The sequence below is a fragment of the Bradysia coprophila genome, chromosome IV (assembly GCF_014529535.1).
Source record: "Bradysia coprophila strain Holo2 chromosome IV, BU_Bcop_v1, whole genome shotgun sequence".
NCBI lineage: Eukaryota > Metazoa > Arthropoda > Insecta > Diptera > Sciaridae > Bradysia > Bradysia coprophila.
Window position 1 is genome coordinate 3,174,828 of NC_050738.1, and position 19,152 is coordinate 3,193,979.

Genomic DNA, 19,152 nt, shown 5'->3' on the forward strand with positions numbered 1-19,152 from the left:
TCTAAATAAGCTTTACAAATTTGTTCGATCCATTAATACACATCAAATTAACATCTCCATCCAAACGGACGGAAGTTATTACGAAAATGTTAATGGATTGATTCCGAAATTCATGCAAGCGTCATGATGACAATGCGCAAATATTATTTATATGGACAATAATTCAAATTGAAAATTAAATATGAAATTGTTTTGCCGAATGTTGTGACTGCAATATTATCGGATATCTTTTAGATATGTACACGTTTACCAATAATATCATAATACCTTATATCCCCTTCTATGCCACATACACTCACCTATCGAATTTCGGGCTTCGGTTTTGATATTCCTACCGCTATCCACCATATCAACACATAAAATATATAGTTTTGCCTATAGTTAATAGGTGCAAAACTGATTACCCTGTTTGTTGTTTTCTTAGGGTTTATAGATTGTGTGTATTACGTATGTATACTGGGGGAGATGTTGTATAAATAACACACAACACCCTCAAGAACATTGTAGAATTTAAGATCAGATAAATATATTAGACGTAATGTAACATTACTATATGTGGCACGTGGAGTGTGTTTTTGTGTAGAGAGTCATAGATATGTGCGCCGGTGGTAGAAGTGGCAATAATCAGCGACGCCTGAAGGTGTAAAATGTCCAAAGGTGGCAGAATGGGATTTTTTTGCCGAAGGGCAGATAAATATAGAAAATATTTTTGCACCCAAACGAAAATCCTTTGTTAGAAAAATCCTTAAATTCGTTGAAAATCCTTGAAATTGATAGAAAATCTTTGAAGATAAAAGATAATCAAGGGATTATACTTAAAAGTAGTGTAAAAGCGCTTGAAAATTCTTTGAAATTAAGAAAAACAATCGTTTCGAATCCTAGAAAATTCTTTGAGGATTTTCTTTTCGAAAATCCTTTGAGGATTTTGTTCTAGAAATTCCTTTGAGGATTTTATTCTAGAAATTTCTTTGAGGATTTTCTTCTAGCAATTCCTTTTAGGATTTTCTTCTAGAAATTCCTTTGAGGATTTTCTTCTAGAAATTTCTTTGAGGATTTTCTTCTAGAAATTCCTTTGAGGATTTTCTTCTAGAAATTTCTTTGAGGATTTTCTTCTAGCAATTCCTTTTAGGATTTTCTTCTAGAAATTCCTTTGAGGATTTTCTTCTAGAAATTTCTTTGAGGATTTTCTTCTAGAAATTCCTTTGAGGATTCTCTTCTATAAATTCCTCTGAGGATTTTCTTCTAGAAATTCCTTTGAGGATTTTGTTCTAGAAATTCCTTTGAGGATTTTGTTCTAGAAATTCCTTTGAGGATTTTCTTCTAGAAATTCCTTTGAGGATTTTCTTCTAGAAATTCCTTTGAGGATTTTCTTCTAGAAATTCCTTTGAGGAGTTTCTTCTAGAAATTCCTTTGAGGATTTTCTCTTCTTTTAGAAATTCCTTTGAGGATTTTCTCTTCTTTTAGAAATTCCTTTGATGATTTTCCTTCAAAAATTCCTCTGAGGATTTTCTTCTAGAAATTCCTTTGAGGATTTTCTCTTCTTTTAGAAATTCCTTTGATGATTTTCCTTCAGAAATTCCTTTGAGGATTTTCTTTTAGAAAATGTTTTGCATTCAATATACACTATCTGCCCTCAATTTTTGCTCACAGAACGAGAACTATAAGAGCCAAGAATTTGAATCCAGCGCTATTCATTGTTTGACACATTTGTGAGAAGTGCAATAAATACTAATCAGCGTCATCGGCATCGAAATTTCGGCTGGCAAGGCTGTCCGGCGCACAGGTCTATAGAGACATGATACTATTACCGGAGACTATCATATCATTCTCTTGTGTACTTTCTGTATAACATAACATTATCTTAGGTTTTAGATATACAACTCATGTATCCATTCTATTCTCCGAACCGAAAGTGGTACGTTACATTTGTATACTGGTACACAGCTTTTTAACATCGTGTCTTTAATGTGGGTATTATGTAAGCGTAAATGTTTTTGCAGAAAAACAGGGGGTTTATTACGTAACCACATAATCGTTTAGTGAGTACATAATCTATTTGCCGAGTGTAACAAAACAAATATAAATGTGGCGAAATAAAAGTTTCGAGACGATTTTGAAAGATTTTAAGAGAGTGAACGTGTGACATTGATGATGCGATTATTTATTTTTTCGCGCTCTACATTAACTAAAACAAGAAATTTTCGTCGCTAAGATGAACTCACGAAAGGGTTTGGTAGGATATCGAGTTTCAATATCGACCTTTTCGACACTTTAGTAATAAATGGAAAGTTACTTTTGGTGTTGTTCTCGTGTCTAATGAATTCGCAAAGTATTCTATTTCTAATCTATACAACATGTTCAAGTGTAACTCAGTGTTATTTACGTCGAAATATTATGACAACGAGATGCCATATATCAAAATGTCAGTTAACATATATCCCAAGAACAGAACAAAGGAATAACAGTTGGTCGTATTGTACCTTGTTATAAGGAGTGTAAGCAAATAGCTACTTCAGTTGAAGCACAAAATCGTAAACAAAAAACGTACCGATAACCGAAAACTTTTGAGCAGAAGAAGCGACAGATTTATTTCGTATGTAGATCACCTGCTTGTTCCATTGCAGACACTACTGTTTTTGCACAATGTGCATCAGAAGCCATGAATTTTGTCGTTGAACTTTTCGCTTGATAAACAATTTGACGTAAATTTTTTAGGTATCGGTAAAAACGTAGTTTTTGCGACTTGTTTTTATTTCTGTTCCTAGAAAAATTATAAAATTCAGATGCACAAGGCATCCGAACTGAAACTCTGCACTGCAATATTTATCATCTTAATTTATTCGAGAATTTATTATTAAATTCTTAGCCCAGCCACAATGAAATATTTACGCTCATTTATGCTATCGCTTGGTTGTTTTTACATATTTAGGATAGAGCTGATGGTGCCTTTTGAGTCAGGCTTGTATTTAATTTTCGTTACGCCATAAACTATACCGAGTATTTTTAGAGATTTCCAGTAATTGTAGTTGAGGTTCACGGTTTGTAAGATATTGAATGAACATGTTGGGAGTTTGATGTACTCAAGTTCCTTTGATTTTAATAAAATCAAAATAACCAAACCATACCTTGTTCACTATAAAAGCTTGTACATTCTCAAAGTTTATATTGCTTATGCTCTTTGTTAGGATTCATAAATATTTGAATTAAAATTAACTAAATTTTAATTTGCAATGAAGACTAGAAACATCGGTTTTCAGCGAATTAAATTCTGTGTTATTTACGGGTATTGTTACGAATTGAACCAATTTGAAACTCTTGTCGATGATACCATCAGAACGTCGAGTTGGAGTCTCTTACTTCTTTTGTTGTGAATGTTATCAAAAGATTGGTGCCAAATCTTTTACTTCATTAGTTTTTAGCCTAAATTTTCGTATATAAGACCTTATTAGCCAAAGTTGGACGTTTATTTTTCTCGTACGTTTCGATAACAGATGAGTCTACTCTCTGTATGACCTTATTGCGGTCTTTGTTGGTGTGACGAGAGAATGATAAGGGGGGAACGAGGTCAGTTTATCAACTGATTTTCACAACGTATAATTGAGCTGGTTAAGTAAGTTCAATTAAGAAATTGAAAACATCATCTACTACCAACGACATCTTTTTAACATTCCAGTGGTCATTACTCGGTATCTTGGGAACTGTTATAACTACCCACTATGAATGTTCTACGAATTTGGTTCGATGTGAAAAGATTGAGAGAAATAGTTACACGAAATAATAGATTAAAGTTAGCTAGCTTAGTGTGTGTTTACTTATTACGTAGGTGGAAGCACGGATTTTCAGAGGGTATAATGTGTCAATGCATGTGTGCCAACTTTTAAAAATAAAATATCAAAACCCACCACTGACCGGTAGTGACTCGCTTGACGAACGAATAATACTAGGATAATTTCCCTACTCTATACTTACCGTGACTGGTCAACACAACAAGGCAAACTTAAAACGAATCGGCAGTTTAAACTGTGAGCTTACCGATGTATGCGAACAATAATAAGAACGCAACAAGTCACCTTATAGTGGTGGACGACAATACTACTGACGAAATTTGGCGAACTTACCTTTTTCCGAAAGGCCTATTCCAACAATTTTGTCGTATTGACAGTGTTCATGTTCATTACTTAATTTAAGCTTCAGATTTTGTTAAAATATCACGAGTTATCTTAACGAGAGGGAGACTAAGCTAGTACGCCAATGAAATTAGACAAGATTTGCTCGCGTTAGTTTCCCTCGACGCAGGAAAATCAGACTGGATACAGAAGCGTTGGTCTTTTCCATATACCAATACTCGGTGTCCTAGACTAGATGACAGCTGCGGGAATTGCCCTAAAGTGAAATAAAATGATTTTCTCTAAAAGTGAGCTTTTTTCTCTTTCTCTTTTAATAACGTCACATGTAGTGACGAAAACAATCCCATTTCACAACTTGAATTGAATTGAAGTGTGCGGTGTGAATAGCCTTATTTTCTGCATTGCATTGAGTGAGTTTAAAAAACACTGAAAAATCTGTGGACGTCATTATTGCACGACACCTATTTTAGTAAATTACTCTCGCTTCGCTCTTGTTAGAATTTGCAATTTTCACGCTATAGTTAGCGCACTGTACTTTTTAGCTTTCTCGCCTCCACTTTGTTCAAAATAAATCTCTCGCTTTATCTACTAATCACAGTTTGTTAGCGGAAGTATGACAAGTGTGTTATTGCAACTTTAGTCACTTAAGTCTGAAAAACACTTAGCTGCAGAAACCCTAATTACATACACTCAACGGGTGGGCTAACGAGCAATGTACGCTATTAGTTATTACTAATGGGATCGTTTCATTACACTCTCAACGTATATCGTAGTACGGGGTGTTGCTTACAATGAAAACAATGCAAATTCTCTTCTTTAATTACATTTTTATATTCCAAATATATCAACACTATATTATAATTCTATATTTCCTTTTTTTCCATTTCAATTTATTTTTATTTTATTTCTTTATTTATTTTTTTACTTAATAATTTCAATTTATTTTATAATTTAAATTTAGATTCTGTACAAGAACAATAAACTTTTCACTAATGAGCCAATATCGTAACATTGGGTAATGCAACAAAACAGAGAAGAAGATTCCAAATAAATAAAAACGGGAAACCAAAAAAAAAATATTTTTTTCCATTTAAATTTTCTTATATTTTTCTTCTTCGTTTTTTTTAAACCGTAATTGGTGTTAAAAATTAATTTCTTATGAAATAATTTTCTCGTGCTACCAAAATGGTTAAGAGGTGAATAAATGAGATAGGTACAAAGTGAATAAAAAAAAATTCATTTTTATATAAATGTAAAGTCGACCTCGGCATTATATTCCATTGGATTTTTTTCTTGTTGTTTTTTTCCCTAATTTAAATTTTATTTATGAAGAATAACGGAAAGTTTTTTTTTTCTTTCAAAAGGGAGTTTTACATTGGGGGTGGAAATGGTGTGGTAGGGCAGCAGAAATGACTGTGTCACTGATTTTTATTTTATTTAATTATTTGCGTTTCTCATTAAATTCGACGTCATTCGTTTGGTAAAACATTTTTTTATAAATGTTTTTACATAACGATTCAAGTTTTTTTTACAGTTTTTGACAGAGGTGAGCGACCCAGTTGAAGCTTCAAAAAACCGATTAACCCGGAGATATATTAGATCGCGACTTGATTCAATTAAGATAATCCCGAAAATAATCTATAAATTGGATAGTAAGCTATCGGGTCTAAACAGTTTGTTGAATCACCACACCAGCATTTGTACTGGCCCTTGACAATGACATAAAAAAGTACCTTAGTTGTATGCACTTGTTTGTATAAGTGCTGGTGTATCTGAAATCGAGATAAGCAAATACTGGTGGATTGGTTAAGGTCATAACGTCTAAACAACGGATCCTGTAATAAATTGTTTCTTTTCTCGACAAGAACTCCTAACCACCTCGCAGTTTTTTCATATTTGGTCGATATAGTCGAAAATGACAGATAGTAACATCTTTAGAAACGACAAGCGTGTCATAACACAATAAATCTGCTACTTCATTTATTCAAAATACATTGCCTGAACTTTCATGCGAAATCTTTTACTTCATAAGTTTTACCTCGTTTTTTCCTGTATAAGTCTTGTTTGACCGGTAGTTATCGCTTATGTTTTTCGTTTTTTGTGGATGACAGATGATAACAGGTAACAATTAACGAATGTCGTTTAATGCTGCGGACAACTGAAATACGACATATTTTGCCATGATTTTTTGTTATGAAAGGTCAGGTTTTCCCGAACGATACATCGTGCTATTTTGCCAACATGTGCCTAAATGGATATTTTGCGATGCAAAGCCGAGGTTGACAACACATCGTATGCATCGTACTTCAGTACATAAAATTCATTTCTTTACGATTTATCGTATGAGAACGGTTTTGAATGAATTTTTCCAACAAATTTAATATGGCGAATGTGAAGTTTGAATTTTTTCAAGTAAATTGATGTGTTTTGTCTCTTTCAGTTGTTGTCCTGTGCACAAAACGTTGTTCGTGCCTCGACCGGAAATGGATTTTTTTAGCACACGTCCCAATTTTCCTTAATTTCTTCGATCGAAAAGTTAGAACTGATGCTGAAAAAAATCGTCATTTCCTGGCTTGGTACGAAAAATACTATTATGTGAAGCTAGATGAACGTTCAACATTTCGAAATAACCATGAACTGTCCGATATGCGTGTATTGTCAGTGTTAGGGCTGGGTAATCGGTTTGGATTCTGGTCGGGTTTTTGTTCTATGCGTCCGGCCGATCTGCTCACCCCTATCTTTTTTTACAGTTCAAAGGGCCAACCAACATTTACATGTGAAAATATTTATATTTTTTAATGATGAATTTTTTTCATATTTATTCCGTCTGTTTTGTCACAGAATATTTGAATTTCACGTAGCCGGAAATGTTAAAAAAAAATTAAATTCTCTGAATTGAAACTAATTACAAAAATATTTCTCGTTTAATTTATTTTTATTTCATTTAAATTTATTTTTTTCTGTTTTCGCATTATATTTCATCATAGATAATTCATCGCTGGTTCACTCCCCACTTCTTCATTTTTTTTCTTCAAAATTTTCCTTGACTAAGTTTAAAAATTGTTGTTTACAATTTTTTCTTTTTAATTCAAAGTACAGATACCCCCTTTCTATGAAAGTTATGCGGCGGTTTTGACTGCCCATTAGATTTATTTATATTTTTTTGTAAACTTTTCAAGATGATTGTTTTGGAAAAGTTTTCGGTCTGAGTTTGTTTGTCCAAATAACAGACTTTATTTACACACCCACACACATTTAATGAAACATCATCATCATCGTAAAGAGTCACTTTCTTCAAACAGTCATTCGTTCAGCCCCGTTTATATACGTAACACGTAACATTACACAATTATAGAAAATAAGTTTGTTCTTACAATTTTCAGTTTTTTTTTCTTCTTTTTTTTGTTATGTCGTTGGCATTTCTTTAGCTAAGCACTTTTCTTTCACCCCAAAAATAAATAAACCGAAAATCCATGAGAATATGCTGAATTTAAATTATATAAAAAAAAAAAATGTTCGCTGTAAGACCTCCGGTTTTAATACACAGAAACACACAACCGCGTATAAATTTCGCTCTGTGTGTACAACTCTGGAATATAGAAGGAAGAAAAAAAAATTCAATGTGAGAAAATGAACAGTCTTGTTGTTTTTGCGCTTTTCCACAGAAAAGATTTTCCGAAGAAAACTTTTTTTTTCTTTATATTTTTTGTCTATAAAACGGAAATTCACTCAATTTGCTTGAGCACATAAAATTCTCGCTATACATTTTTGACTAGAACGTATTTTAGGTAGGTTATATAAAGTGGAAATGAAAAAGTTTTTTTTCCCTCTTCTTTGACTCGCTGTTTTGTTTTGTCAAAATTAAAAACACATTTCTTCAATTAAACGATTGCACAATTTTTTATGTTGTTCCGTATTCGTTTTATACACACACACACAATTTCTTGCCCGTCCGAAATGTTCCACATAATATTTTTTAATGTATCGACGTTGTTCGTTCCATTTCCCAGTCCATGTTGGCTCGTTGTTTTTAATTTCATGTTATTTTTCTTTTCCTTAAAAGTTATTATTATCGCGAAAAGAGTCATTTGTCGCTCACACATATTTTTTTTTTCGTCTTTCATTTTACTTGGTTCTTAAACAGATTTCGCATTTTTGATGTTTTGGTTTATATGTTGAAGCTCGAAGTAAATAAAAAGTTTTGATTGAACGAGCTTGTTTCTCGAATGATCGTGGAAGATGTCTTTTAATTTTATTTTACGTTTTTTTTCGGGGTGATGTGTTGGCGTATAATCCTTTTTTTTGTGGAAGGAACGGCAAAGTTTCAGACCAAACCACAAAAGACGAGGAATGACGAGAATATTTTCTTCGTTTTGTTAAGTAGAAAATTTGGCCGCGCGCGAAAAATCATTTTTTCCATTTTACGCTTTGCATTTTCTTTCTTTTTCGCGTGTGACGTCAATTGCAATTATTTTTAAGATATTCATAATCAGACAAGAGTCTGTGGAAAGTATTAATGGTGTTGGCGTAGGTGCGAAAAATGGTGTTTTTCGCAAGAAAATTATACTTTCAGCGAGAAAAAGTTCAACCAGAGTTATGTGGACACAAAAGTTGGTGAAAAAGAAAGTTGATTTAGGATGACTTACAAAAATAAAATATGTGGGAAGTCCGTCGTCGTTAGATTTATATTGTCATGGAAATTCAATGTTGGAATTTTACATAGAAAATAAAAATCGAGGCTAAAGGTTCGCAATTTCATAACACTCACCAACCGAAATGGATTTTACCGTTCGCCATTAAACATTTGATCTCGTAACGACATCACCACTGTGTAGTTGAGACAGAAAAATATAGAATTTTTTCCCCTTATTAGTTACCTTAATGCACTATTCACATGTAATGTCTTGTTCGACTAAAGTGCCACCGAGTCATCGGCCAAATTGTCGTTAATTTTATTACAACTAATTAATCTATCACCAGCACTACATTTTCCCTCATTGGCTTTATGTCATATGTCGGATCCTTCTTGGCTATCACCTACGTACCCCTCATCGGGACTGTCAGCCAAAGGTCCTGACAAATGTTTTAACTTAACTTCACCATTATCACCAGTGCTCGTCTCTTCGTCATCTTCGTCGTCTTCCTGCTGTTCGGGTATTGTTTCCTGTGGATCCGAAGTTTGGGCACCGACACACCGTTTCGTCACAGACATACTGTTACCCGCCGACGGTGTGCTGTTTGACGAATTCGGCGACATTAAACCGCTGCGAACCGATCGCTGGCCATCGTTGACCTGTGTTTTGATCGGAACGATTTGCGAATGGTAACCGGGTAAACATTGAGGCCATTGATTGTTGGTGAACTGTTGATTGGATGTGTTTACGATCAACGGTTGTGACATATTACCGTCGGCTTTGTAACCTTCTGGAGGTGATGGAAATTGTTGATCGGCGAATGCGACTTGTTTCGCTGCTTTTGGATAGCCTTCGGCTGTATACCGCATATCACGCATTGCGTAACCATCAAAGACTGGCGGAGGTGTTCGTGATAAGAATTCTGCTTCCATTGAATATCGCATTCCTGGATTGGCGATTGATTGATTCTTTGGCTTATGCGGTAACGTTCGGTAGTAGTTCACTTGATTGTTTGATTGTTGCATAACGTGCGGCATTATTGGCATTCCATGTAACCGGTAATCCATTGGATATCCATCTTGGCCCAGAAAACAGCCGGGATTGAGATGAACGTCCACCTGGTGCTGATACATGTCCTTTATGATTCCGCGTGGAATCGTTGATAACGGATTAAACCTAGGCGGTGTGTCTCTTATGACTTGTGGCATAAGCGGTTGAACCGGATGATATCCATTTTCACAACTGGCATGACTGCCCTGAATACTTCCTGGTCCATTAGAGCCATGATCGCTGGCACCATCGTCAAGTTCGCTTTTCATTCTGGCCTTGACACTTTCGGCATCGTTTATCAAGTCTGGATTCTGTTCGCCATAGTTCCGAACCGATAACGGGCTGCAATACTGTGCCGAAGATGGCATACCTTCATTTGTGTGATTCATTGAATTTTGACTGACAAACATCATCAGATCTTGCTGCTGACTCGATATGCTGCCGTTTGATTTGAGTATCGGAATTGGCATGTGAGTGTCGCTGATGATCGACGAACATTTGCTGTTTTGTAGCTGAATCGTTGAATCCTTCGACGACTCTTTTCGCCTGTTCGATCGTTTGGCGCGTCTGGTGCACTTTATAATAAGACAACAAATTAGCAGAACTATCATGAAACCGGACACACCCGCACCGACGATGATTATCAAAAAGTATTCGTACGGAAAAGTCAATTGCTCAGGCACTGGCTCTTCCTTCAGTATGACCCGAATTGTGTAATTCGTTTGTGTTTTCCCGGCCAAATTTTCGGCTACACAGGAAAATGTTCCATTATCCTCCGCTCGGGTGTTAAAAATGAATAGCTCGCTGCGCTTGTCCTCAACACCTTCTTCAATGTAATAGTAAAGGTGTAAGTTCGGCGCAACGAATGAGTCGTTTTGTAGTACTTGTCCTTGAAACCACCAGGAAATTGTGGCCTCCGGAATGGCTGTTATCTTACACAGTAGAGAAATGTTTCTGCCCTCGGTCAGTTCAATGTACAGTGTCGTTGGTGTTATTTCAGGTAAGCAAGCTAGCTCGTCAGTCTTTAGAAATTTGATTACTTCACCAGTCAATCGACTGGGATACATACATTTGGGATCTTCCACCTGTTGCGGTATATTGTAGCTTGTTAACCAAGCATGCATATCGATCATTTTACAGTCGCAATTCCATCGATTGCCATGCAAGTTAATTCCGTGAAGTGATTTCGGCAAAATGTTATTACCTCTGATGCTTCCAATACGATTACCATCCAGCCGAAGCCATTCCAAATTGTCCATGCCCAGGAAAGCTTCGTTTTCAATTTTATCAATTTGGCAATTGCTCAGCTCCAGTGTAGTCAGAAACGACAGATACCGAAATGAATTCGTTTTCAGCTCTCTGATCGGATTACCACTCAACGACAGTCGCATCAGCGATGTGTAGTCTTGAAACGTTTCGGTCGGTATCGTTGTCAGCATATTATCGGACAAGTCCAATTCGACCAAATTCGATAAGCCGCGAAACGCCTTGTCATGGATTCGTATCAACTGATTGCGGCACAAATAAATCTTTTGCAAATTTGTCAAATCCATTTTATAGAATCGTTCACTCTTCAGCACTTGCAAACTGTTACCCGTAAAGTTTAACACTTGTGTACCGGGGTCCATACCCTCCGGCAGACTGGTTAAAAACCCACCGCCACATTCTACCGTCTGTTTGCCACCCTTCCATTTGCAAACACAAACATCAGATGGACAACTACAGACCGTTCTAATTGCAAGACTCATTAGGACTAGAAAAACATAAAACCACTTCATTGTAATCGTGGTTGGAAATGTTAAAGTAGTTGATGATGTTGTTGTTGCTGTTGCTGTTCTCATGGATTGGTTTGTTTGTTATTCGGACTGCGGTTTTATATTTGTGTTTTTGTTCGTCGTATTGTTAATGATGCTAACTCAATCATCATCACAAAATTGTCTTTTAATTAATTCAATTTTCAAACTTATGTCCCTAGGGCGCTATTTTGCCTATCCCTTTTTTGATTAATTTATTAAACTTTTATCTTTGTTTATAATCCACACTTCTTCTTTTTTCAATAATTTCGTCGTTTCCTTTTCTCTCCTTTCGTTTCTTTCGTTTATTATCCTTATTTTGTTATTCTACCATTTATCGATTTTTAAAACAGTTCGCTCTAGCAGTGGGTACCTATTTAAAACTGTACGTTACTCGAAAATAAAAAAGCGAATATAAAAAGGGAACCGGCGACCCAATGAAATAAGCACAAAAACTCATTCGTTCAACATTGAATTTTTGATTAGAATCACATAATATAAAATTCAATTAAAAAAAACGAAAACTAAATTGAATTTTCTTCAATTATATCCCCTCTGACAAGCGATGTCTTCGTATCGTCTTCTGCTACTTTTATTTTTATGCGCTACGTCGGTCGTTTTATATATAATATGTACCCACAGTATCAGCCAAAGCAATGGAAAAATGTTTCAAAACGAAAAAAAAAACTTTCATCGTCCGCTATTCGATATATAGAATAGTTGTAACACACACATCTATACAACACACACGGTTTTTCCATGAAAATTCATTCTTTTTCTTTCGCTTCTTTTTCATATAAGATTTCGTCTTCTCCACGAAGTGGTCGCACTGTCCGTACGGTTAGTTAGTAAGTTTTTGTCGGGTATTCTTTGGTTGAATAAAAACGGGATTCCGTAGCAGCAATTTCGAGTCGGGTTTCTTGATGTTTTTGCCGTTGCGGTTTTTCCTGGGGTTTGCATGTTGTATACCAATGCATTTGTTTGTTTCAATGTTGATGATGGTAAATGTGTTTTCGTTTATCGATGGAATTTTTTTCTTTCTTGTTGTTGGGTGTGCTCGGTTATGGCGTTTCAAAAATAAAATGTATTCCAGTGGTTGAGTAGATGAGCTGTGGCGTTTCTTTTTTGTTTTGCTGCTGTTGTTCTTCTGCTGTGTGTTAATGGTAAAGCATTCAACCTGAAACAACAAATGAAAACAAAAATCGATTAGATGTTAAGACAATGCTCGCATGTTGTAGTCTTACATCTATTGATATATATATAACTGAAGGGAAAGGTGGATGTTCAAAAAAAGAGCCAACGAACGAACGAACGAACACCCAACAATGATGAATTACATTTTCGCTTCTATTTATTTATGTTCTCATATACGAGTTTCTATTTTCTGTTTATTCTCGTTTGTGTTGTTCCGTTAGCATCCATCCAAAATAATTTTCAATATAGAACAAAGGGAACGTATAATAAGGCTAAGGCAGTTAAAGTAATGGATTACATTGACCATTTCACCTACTGGTCTCATATATATTTCTGTCACATTTCCTACACACCGAAAAAAAAGAGCGGAAGAAAATCTTCAACTACTCACGATATATGTGAAACAACAAAAAACTTGTAGATTGATTGAAAATCGTATATTATCGAGAGTTTGAATACACTCCACTAACCCTCTGAATTCGATTGATTATTTTTGTTCGTTTCTTTCGTTTCCCGTAAATGTAAAGTTTAAACAAACACGAAAACAAAAAAGGCCGACTCTATTCGCAGTCTACTGCGAATAGTGTTTCATGGAGACTAATCGCAGAAAGTGCGAATAGTGTTTCATGGAGACTAATCGCAGTATACTGCGAATAGTGTTTCATGGAGACTAATCGCAGTGGACTGCGGATAGTCCCCATGAAAGACTATTCGCAGTTGGACGGAGTGACTTAACAGAAACGTTGTATGATTTTGCGCGGCGCAAAATCATACAACGTTTCTGTTAAGTCACTCCGTCCAACTGCGAATAGTGCTTTATATGTAATTTGATAACAACTTAAGATTTCGAGCAGAAAATTGCAGTATGAATTGTTCAAATTTTTTGTTTCGGATAAACAAATATAGGGTTGAAGAACGATTAGCGAACCACTATCGGAATCACTGGGACACATGTCTAAGATCACTTATTAACAGATGTTAAAGCATGAGTTTGAAGTGAATTGAACGATTTTAAACAGAATTTCATTGATCAGAAATAGCAACAAACGTCATCTATCTATAGCCATCCGTACGAGGGGTGAACTCTTCGAAAGAATCATATACCATAAATTTCCATTTCGTTCTATTCAATTTACCCGATAGTCAATTAAAGAGATTGTCAGTTACTTAGGCTTTTCCTTGATTCGGTCTCCTTTAGCTACAATTTGATACCCTTCGCCAACAATTTTATCTGGTTTACAGACGTTCCAATCAAATATTCGATTAATATATTTCCTCTTCGATCAATTGGATGACTCATCAAGATTTGATCAAATGGAAATATAACAGATTTCCGATTTCTCTAGTTGGACACGATCATTATGAATTTCCAGAGTCGATTTCAATAAATATTTACCTATCGATATTTTGAAGATATAAAATAAAAATAGAGTTAAGAGCAATCACCAGCAGGCAAATTTGTAACCTGCATTTGTGCGAAAAAATATTTGTTTTTCGTTAATTTCTTAAATATTTTTTTTAAAAGTAGGACCAACATAACGGATTAATAGTATATTAACTCGTTTGGAGTTGGATTTTCGAGCTTCAGCGAGAATCCTACTCCAAATGAGATACAATGCTTTATTGCATGAGCAAAAACGAGACAACAACATTCATCGTGTTGACAGCTAATGAATAACGTCTAACTTATAACTCTAGGCAAATAATTTTTCTGTCAAAGCATACTGCGAATGCAATAAATTGTATTACTTTAAATAAAAAATTTGTTTTTAAGTGAAAACTCAGCCTATACTACTTAAAAGTAATACAATTTCGGTCTTTACGTTTGGCCTATAGGTGATTGCTCTTAATAGTCGATTCGGATCGAGTACGAAAAATCCTACGTTTTGTTGAATTCCGTGCTGCAGATCATTTTTTTTTGCATTTTCTAGTTCTTACTCTAGTTTGAACGGTTTGCATTTCGGATGACTCTGGTAAAGATATTCTTATTTTTTGCATCAATTTCGTAGCCAAATTCAAACATACTATCATAGAGGTACTTTCAATATGAGTGAATTTTGTAGCTATCAAGGACTATCACGGTCCCAATGAGCTATTTACGTTATAAAATATACCTTATTTCTCAATCCATACTCAAATTTTTAAGAAAAATTTACTGCGAATAGTCTTCATGAAACACTATTCGCAGTCTACTGCGATTAGTCTACATGAAACACTATTCACAGTATACTGCGATTAGTCTACATGAAACACTATTCGCAGTATACTGCGATTAGTCCACATGAAACACTATTCGCACTAACTGCGAATAGCATCTTCGAACAAAAAATCGGTTTGAATTTGAAAATAACGAAAAAGGAAACCTATACCCCATAACGGTCCGTGTACATTTACGGTTTTAATTAATGGAATGACTGTCCATAAGTTTACTGGTGTGCTTTGGAAGAGAATGGAATAAGAGCATCAACGTTGGGGAAAATTATAATTGGATTTTCTTATACTAATTACGTGAGATGGACTGTCGTTTAAAAACGCAGAAAATTCGGATCAAATTGAAAGAATTTATTTATTTTGAACGGCCAACACTATGTGGCTTTTCTTCATACAGTCAATTAATTCGCTCGTCCTATTTATTTTGAAAAAATTGCAGTTTTAGTACAAAATCATACTTTTTGGTGTAATTTTTAATCTTACCAACTTCGATGGTACATATCGTCGGCATATCTCCGATATCTCAGGAACTACTGAACCGATTTTGAAAAACTTTTTTTCCCTGGAAGGTAGTAACAAGTTATGAATTATGAGCTTTAAAAAAATGTCAGTGAAATCAGCATTTTTCGTCGTATTCTCTAAAGCCTTTTTAGTTTTTCCACAATAACATGCGAACCGTATGGCCGATTGATTTCATGTCGAGCTCACAATTCATTACTTTTCACTGCCTTTCAACGAAAAAAAAGTTTATCAAAATCGGTTGAGTAGTCTCTGAGATATCGGAGATACGCCCTTTAGTTATGTTTCCGATGATATAAGACGACGACAATTGTTCTCATTCTTCTCACAATTTAAATAAAAATTGTTTCAAGTAGATCAAGGTGTATGTAGCAGCTGTATGTAGACTAACACCTCCACCAGCTTTTAATAGTACCTGTTTTTGTTGTATGGAAACTAAGTATTTTTTGTGACTGTGTAAGTTAGGGTGGAGCAGATTTTAAAAAGTTTCTTTTCTATCGAATAGCAGGGGGTCAAGTTTTGTTAAGAAATTTCCGATGATTCTTATGGATAACTTATCTTTTCCTTAAGTTCTATTGCCTTCTTATGTAGAAGAAAAAACGCGAGAAAACGATTAATTTCGTCCGTGTGGTGTTTGGTGACTGAACGTTTGTCGATGGCAAATACTTCGCAGACATTCGCCTACATTATGTTTTGTTCAGAAATAAAAGAACTAACTTGAGACCTGATCGATGCTCTCAAAGTTTCCGATGGTCACTCAAACTTTCAACTTAATCTTTTGCGAATATTTAATTAAAAAAATATTTTGCTTGTTAGTTGTATAAGGAATTACACTACACTGCTATAGTTACGCATATAATATAGACGAAAAGTGCCCAAGGGTTGTAAACCTATTCGATTATTGTATGTGCAATTTTCATGAAAACTATCTGAACGAAAAAAAAAATTGAAAAATTTGTTCAAAGTTCTTGTGCCAAATATTTCTAATTGTTCTTATTAAAAGTAAGAAGAGTTAGGTATGGTATATGGTATACATCGTATAGATAGTAAAGTAATGATTAAATATGACTTATTTCGTTTAGAGTATTGTCTACAGTTAGAGGCAGTGAATTTTCAGCATTATTTTGGTTTAGATGTTTTTCAGCTGATCCACACAAACCATCAAAAATTTTTATACGTCTTTATAGGGTTTTACCACTACCACGCATGTGCGTGTAGCAGCTTCAACCGTATAAACAAGTATAAACAGTTTTGATTGTATGTGTGGATCAGCTGAAAAACAGCTGAAGCAAATTAATGCTGAAAATTCACTGTTTCTGACTGTAGTGTTTGAAGGAAAATCTTTTACTTCTTTTGTTTAATCATAAATTATGCTATATAAAAGAATACTAAACAGCGCACATCTCTATCCTTTTCCCAAGTTGTCAATAGTGTCGTTGAAAACAAAGAGACAGTCGTGTATAACAGATCAAAATGTAAATCCGAAGCAAAAAGTTGTTTGTATACTGTGGCTCCGAAGAACTTTTTCTAGTTGTTATGTAAAACTTGCTGATAATTTATTTTTTTTAATATAAAAACCAAACTACCTTACTGGCATCACTCAGACGTCAAGACAAATAACCTCGCTAATAACTTTGTTGAGCTGACAACATTTTTACCTAATTAAGTTCGTCCTCCTGTCAACACAATGAACCCACATTAAAAGAAAATGAAACATAATAACTTCGCTGCAAGGCAAAAACTACATTATTGTGATGGGAAACGGATGACAATGATAACAACAGAAAATGTAAATCGGAAATATCATCAAATTTACATTTTCAGTCAAACGCAATTTCCACAACATTTTAATGTGCAAATGAAACTTAAGAACATGTCTCAGTATTTACGCCACAATTCACAATCGAATTAGAGCGCTTCAACTTTGCACCTACTTTACAATTGGAGTGACAATCGTTTTTTGAGTGATGTGTGTGTTTGGAGTATAATTGAAAAGTTTTTTTTCCTTCTTGGAACAGACAGAGCGAAAAGTTTCAGCGTCTCGGCATATTGGTTATCGTAACATTTAGTTGGAACAACCATTTTGAACTTGACATTGTCAACACTTTAGGTAAACGAGAACCGGCGGGTAGGTAGATTACGTAATTATAAATCATCTAACAGAAACCACACGAAAAGCTATTAAAAAGTTAAAAGTTTGCTGAAACTTTTACCAAGACCCCGGACAAAAGATAACGCAGCCGTTGTGTTTGCATACAATTAACGGTTTTGTTAATTTAAACGAGAAAGTCTATTGTGCTGCTTGTGGTGATGTCTGTTGATGTTATTGAATGGAGAAGAAAAAATGGAGGAAAATTTCAGGTCATTTATAAGTACATTGTAAGTAGATTAATTAAATTTTGTTTTCCTTCTCTTCTGGTGCTTACATAAGAAGCCTCAAACGACCTGTTCTTTAAAAAAAAATATAGAAAACTTAGGGCTGCCATATTTCCAAGATTTAACATTTTTGATGGAGAATTCAAATTCGTCGGAATGCAGGAATAACATCAATAAACGATTGATTTTTGAGGCAAGATCTGCTACTTCATTAATTTTAACATAACTTCTGATATAATATGCAACCACTTGGGTGCTCGTCTTTGCTCATATATATCGTCTCTAATAGATATCTATCTATAACAAGTAAAAGGTGTTCTTTAAAGTCTAAACGTTGCTGGCATTTCTCTTGTAATTATTGAATAGCGAAAGTCTACTGACTCAATTAATTGAAACTAAAAAATATTGGAAAATGCTGGTTGGATCGTTGACAATTTTTTTTTTTGTAGGCTGTGATACACAGTGGGATTTTCACTAGAACAGTGTAAACATTAATTTTTCTAGGATTTTCATTGCTTAACACTTTCCAGTATTTACTATTAAATTCATCGTGTTGATTTTGGCTCGGTCCATTTGAAAAATAGGAAGGAAAAAAATCGGTCACCAACCATTTGAAATTATATTTACAGACTGGAACACACACAAAAATGGGATTTTTTTTATAAATTTAAATTGTGGACATTAAAGGAACAATTAAGCGAACCAAAAACTCGACTTCCGATTAATATTCCATTTTATTTTTGATGAAATTTCGATCGAATTCAATCGAAATAACAAAAAACGAATTTTGGAAAAAAAAAATTAAATCTGGTTTAAAGCTGATCACGACATTAATTGCATTATTTTCAATTTGTGTATTCATGTGTATGTACAAACACAGTCCACTGTTCAGGAGAGGGATTACGGCTCTCTTTTGTCAATTCTATCTCAATTCTACCTGATGGAGACCGATTCACTATTTCACTGATGTCGCTTTCGAGATTTTTACTCGACGGATTTTAGTCAAATAAAATGCCATCGAAAAGCACAAGTCCTCAGGCCTGTGGAACTGGATCATTAGTTATTAGCTAATTTAAGTGTCTTAAAAAAGTTATGAAGAAAAGATAGCAAACGTTTTATCAAACCCTTATCTCCAAGAAAATTTAGTTCCGATTGAAAAACTGATTACTGTTTCGGAGATCTGAGGTCATGTGCATTTTATTTAACTAAAATCCGTCGAGTAAAAAATAACTTATTTTTCTGTTGACA

General features: G+C 34.6%; 1 protein-coding gene across 2 annotated transcripts in view; it reads right to left on the reverse strand.

The window, feature by feature from the left end:
- Positions 1-286: 286 nt before the first annotated feature.
- LOC119066500 overlaps positions 287-19,152 on the reverse strand; it is a 108,113-nt gene continuing 89,247 nt past the window's right edge. The window contains exons 3-4 of one of the 2 annotated variants that reach the window (XR_005085761.1): positions 12,336-12,781; positions 287-299 (exon numbers count right to left, since the gene is read on the reverse strand). Coding sequence is in view for 1 of the 2 variants with exons in the window: in XM_037169012.1 (XP_037024907.1) it covers positions 9,136-11,652 (2,517 nt within the window). In the remaining variant the exon portion in view is untranslated. Of the gene's footprint in view, positions 300-7,154; positions 12,782-19,152 lie in introns of those variants that run through there. The other variant, XM_037169012.1, reaches the window with a different exon arrangement.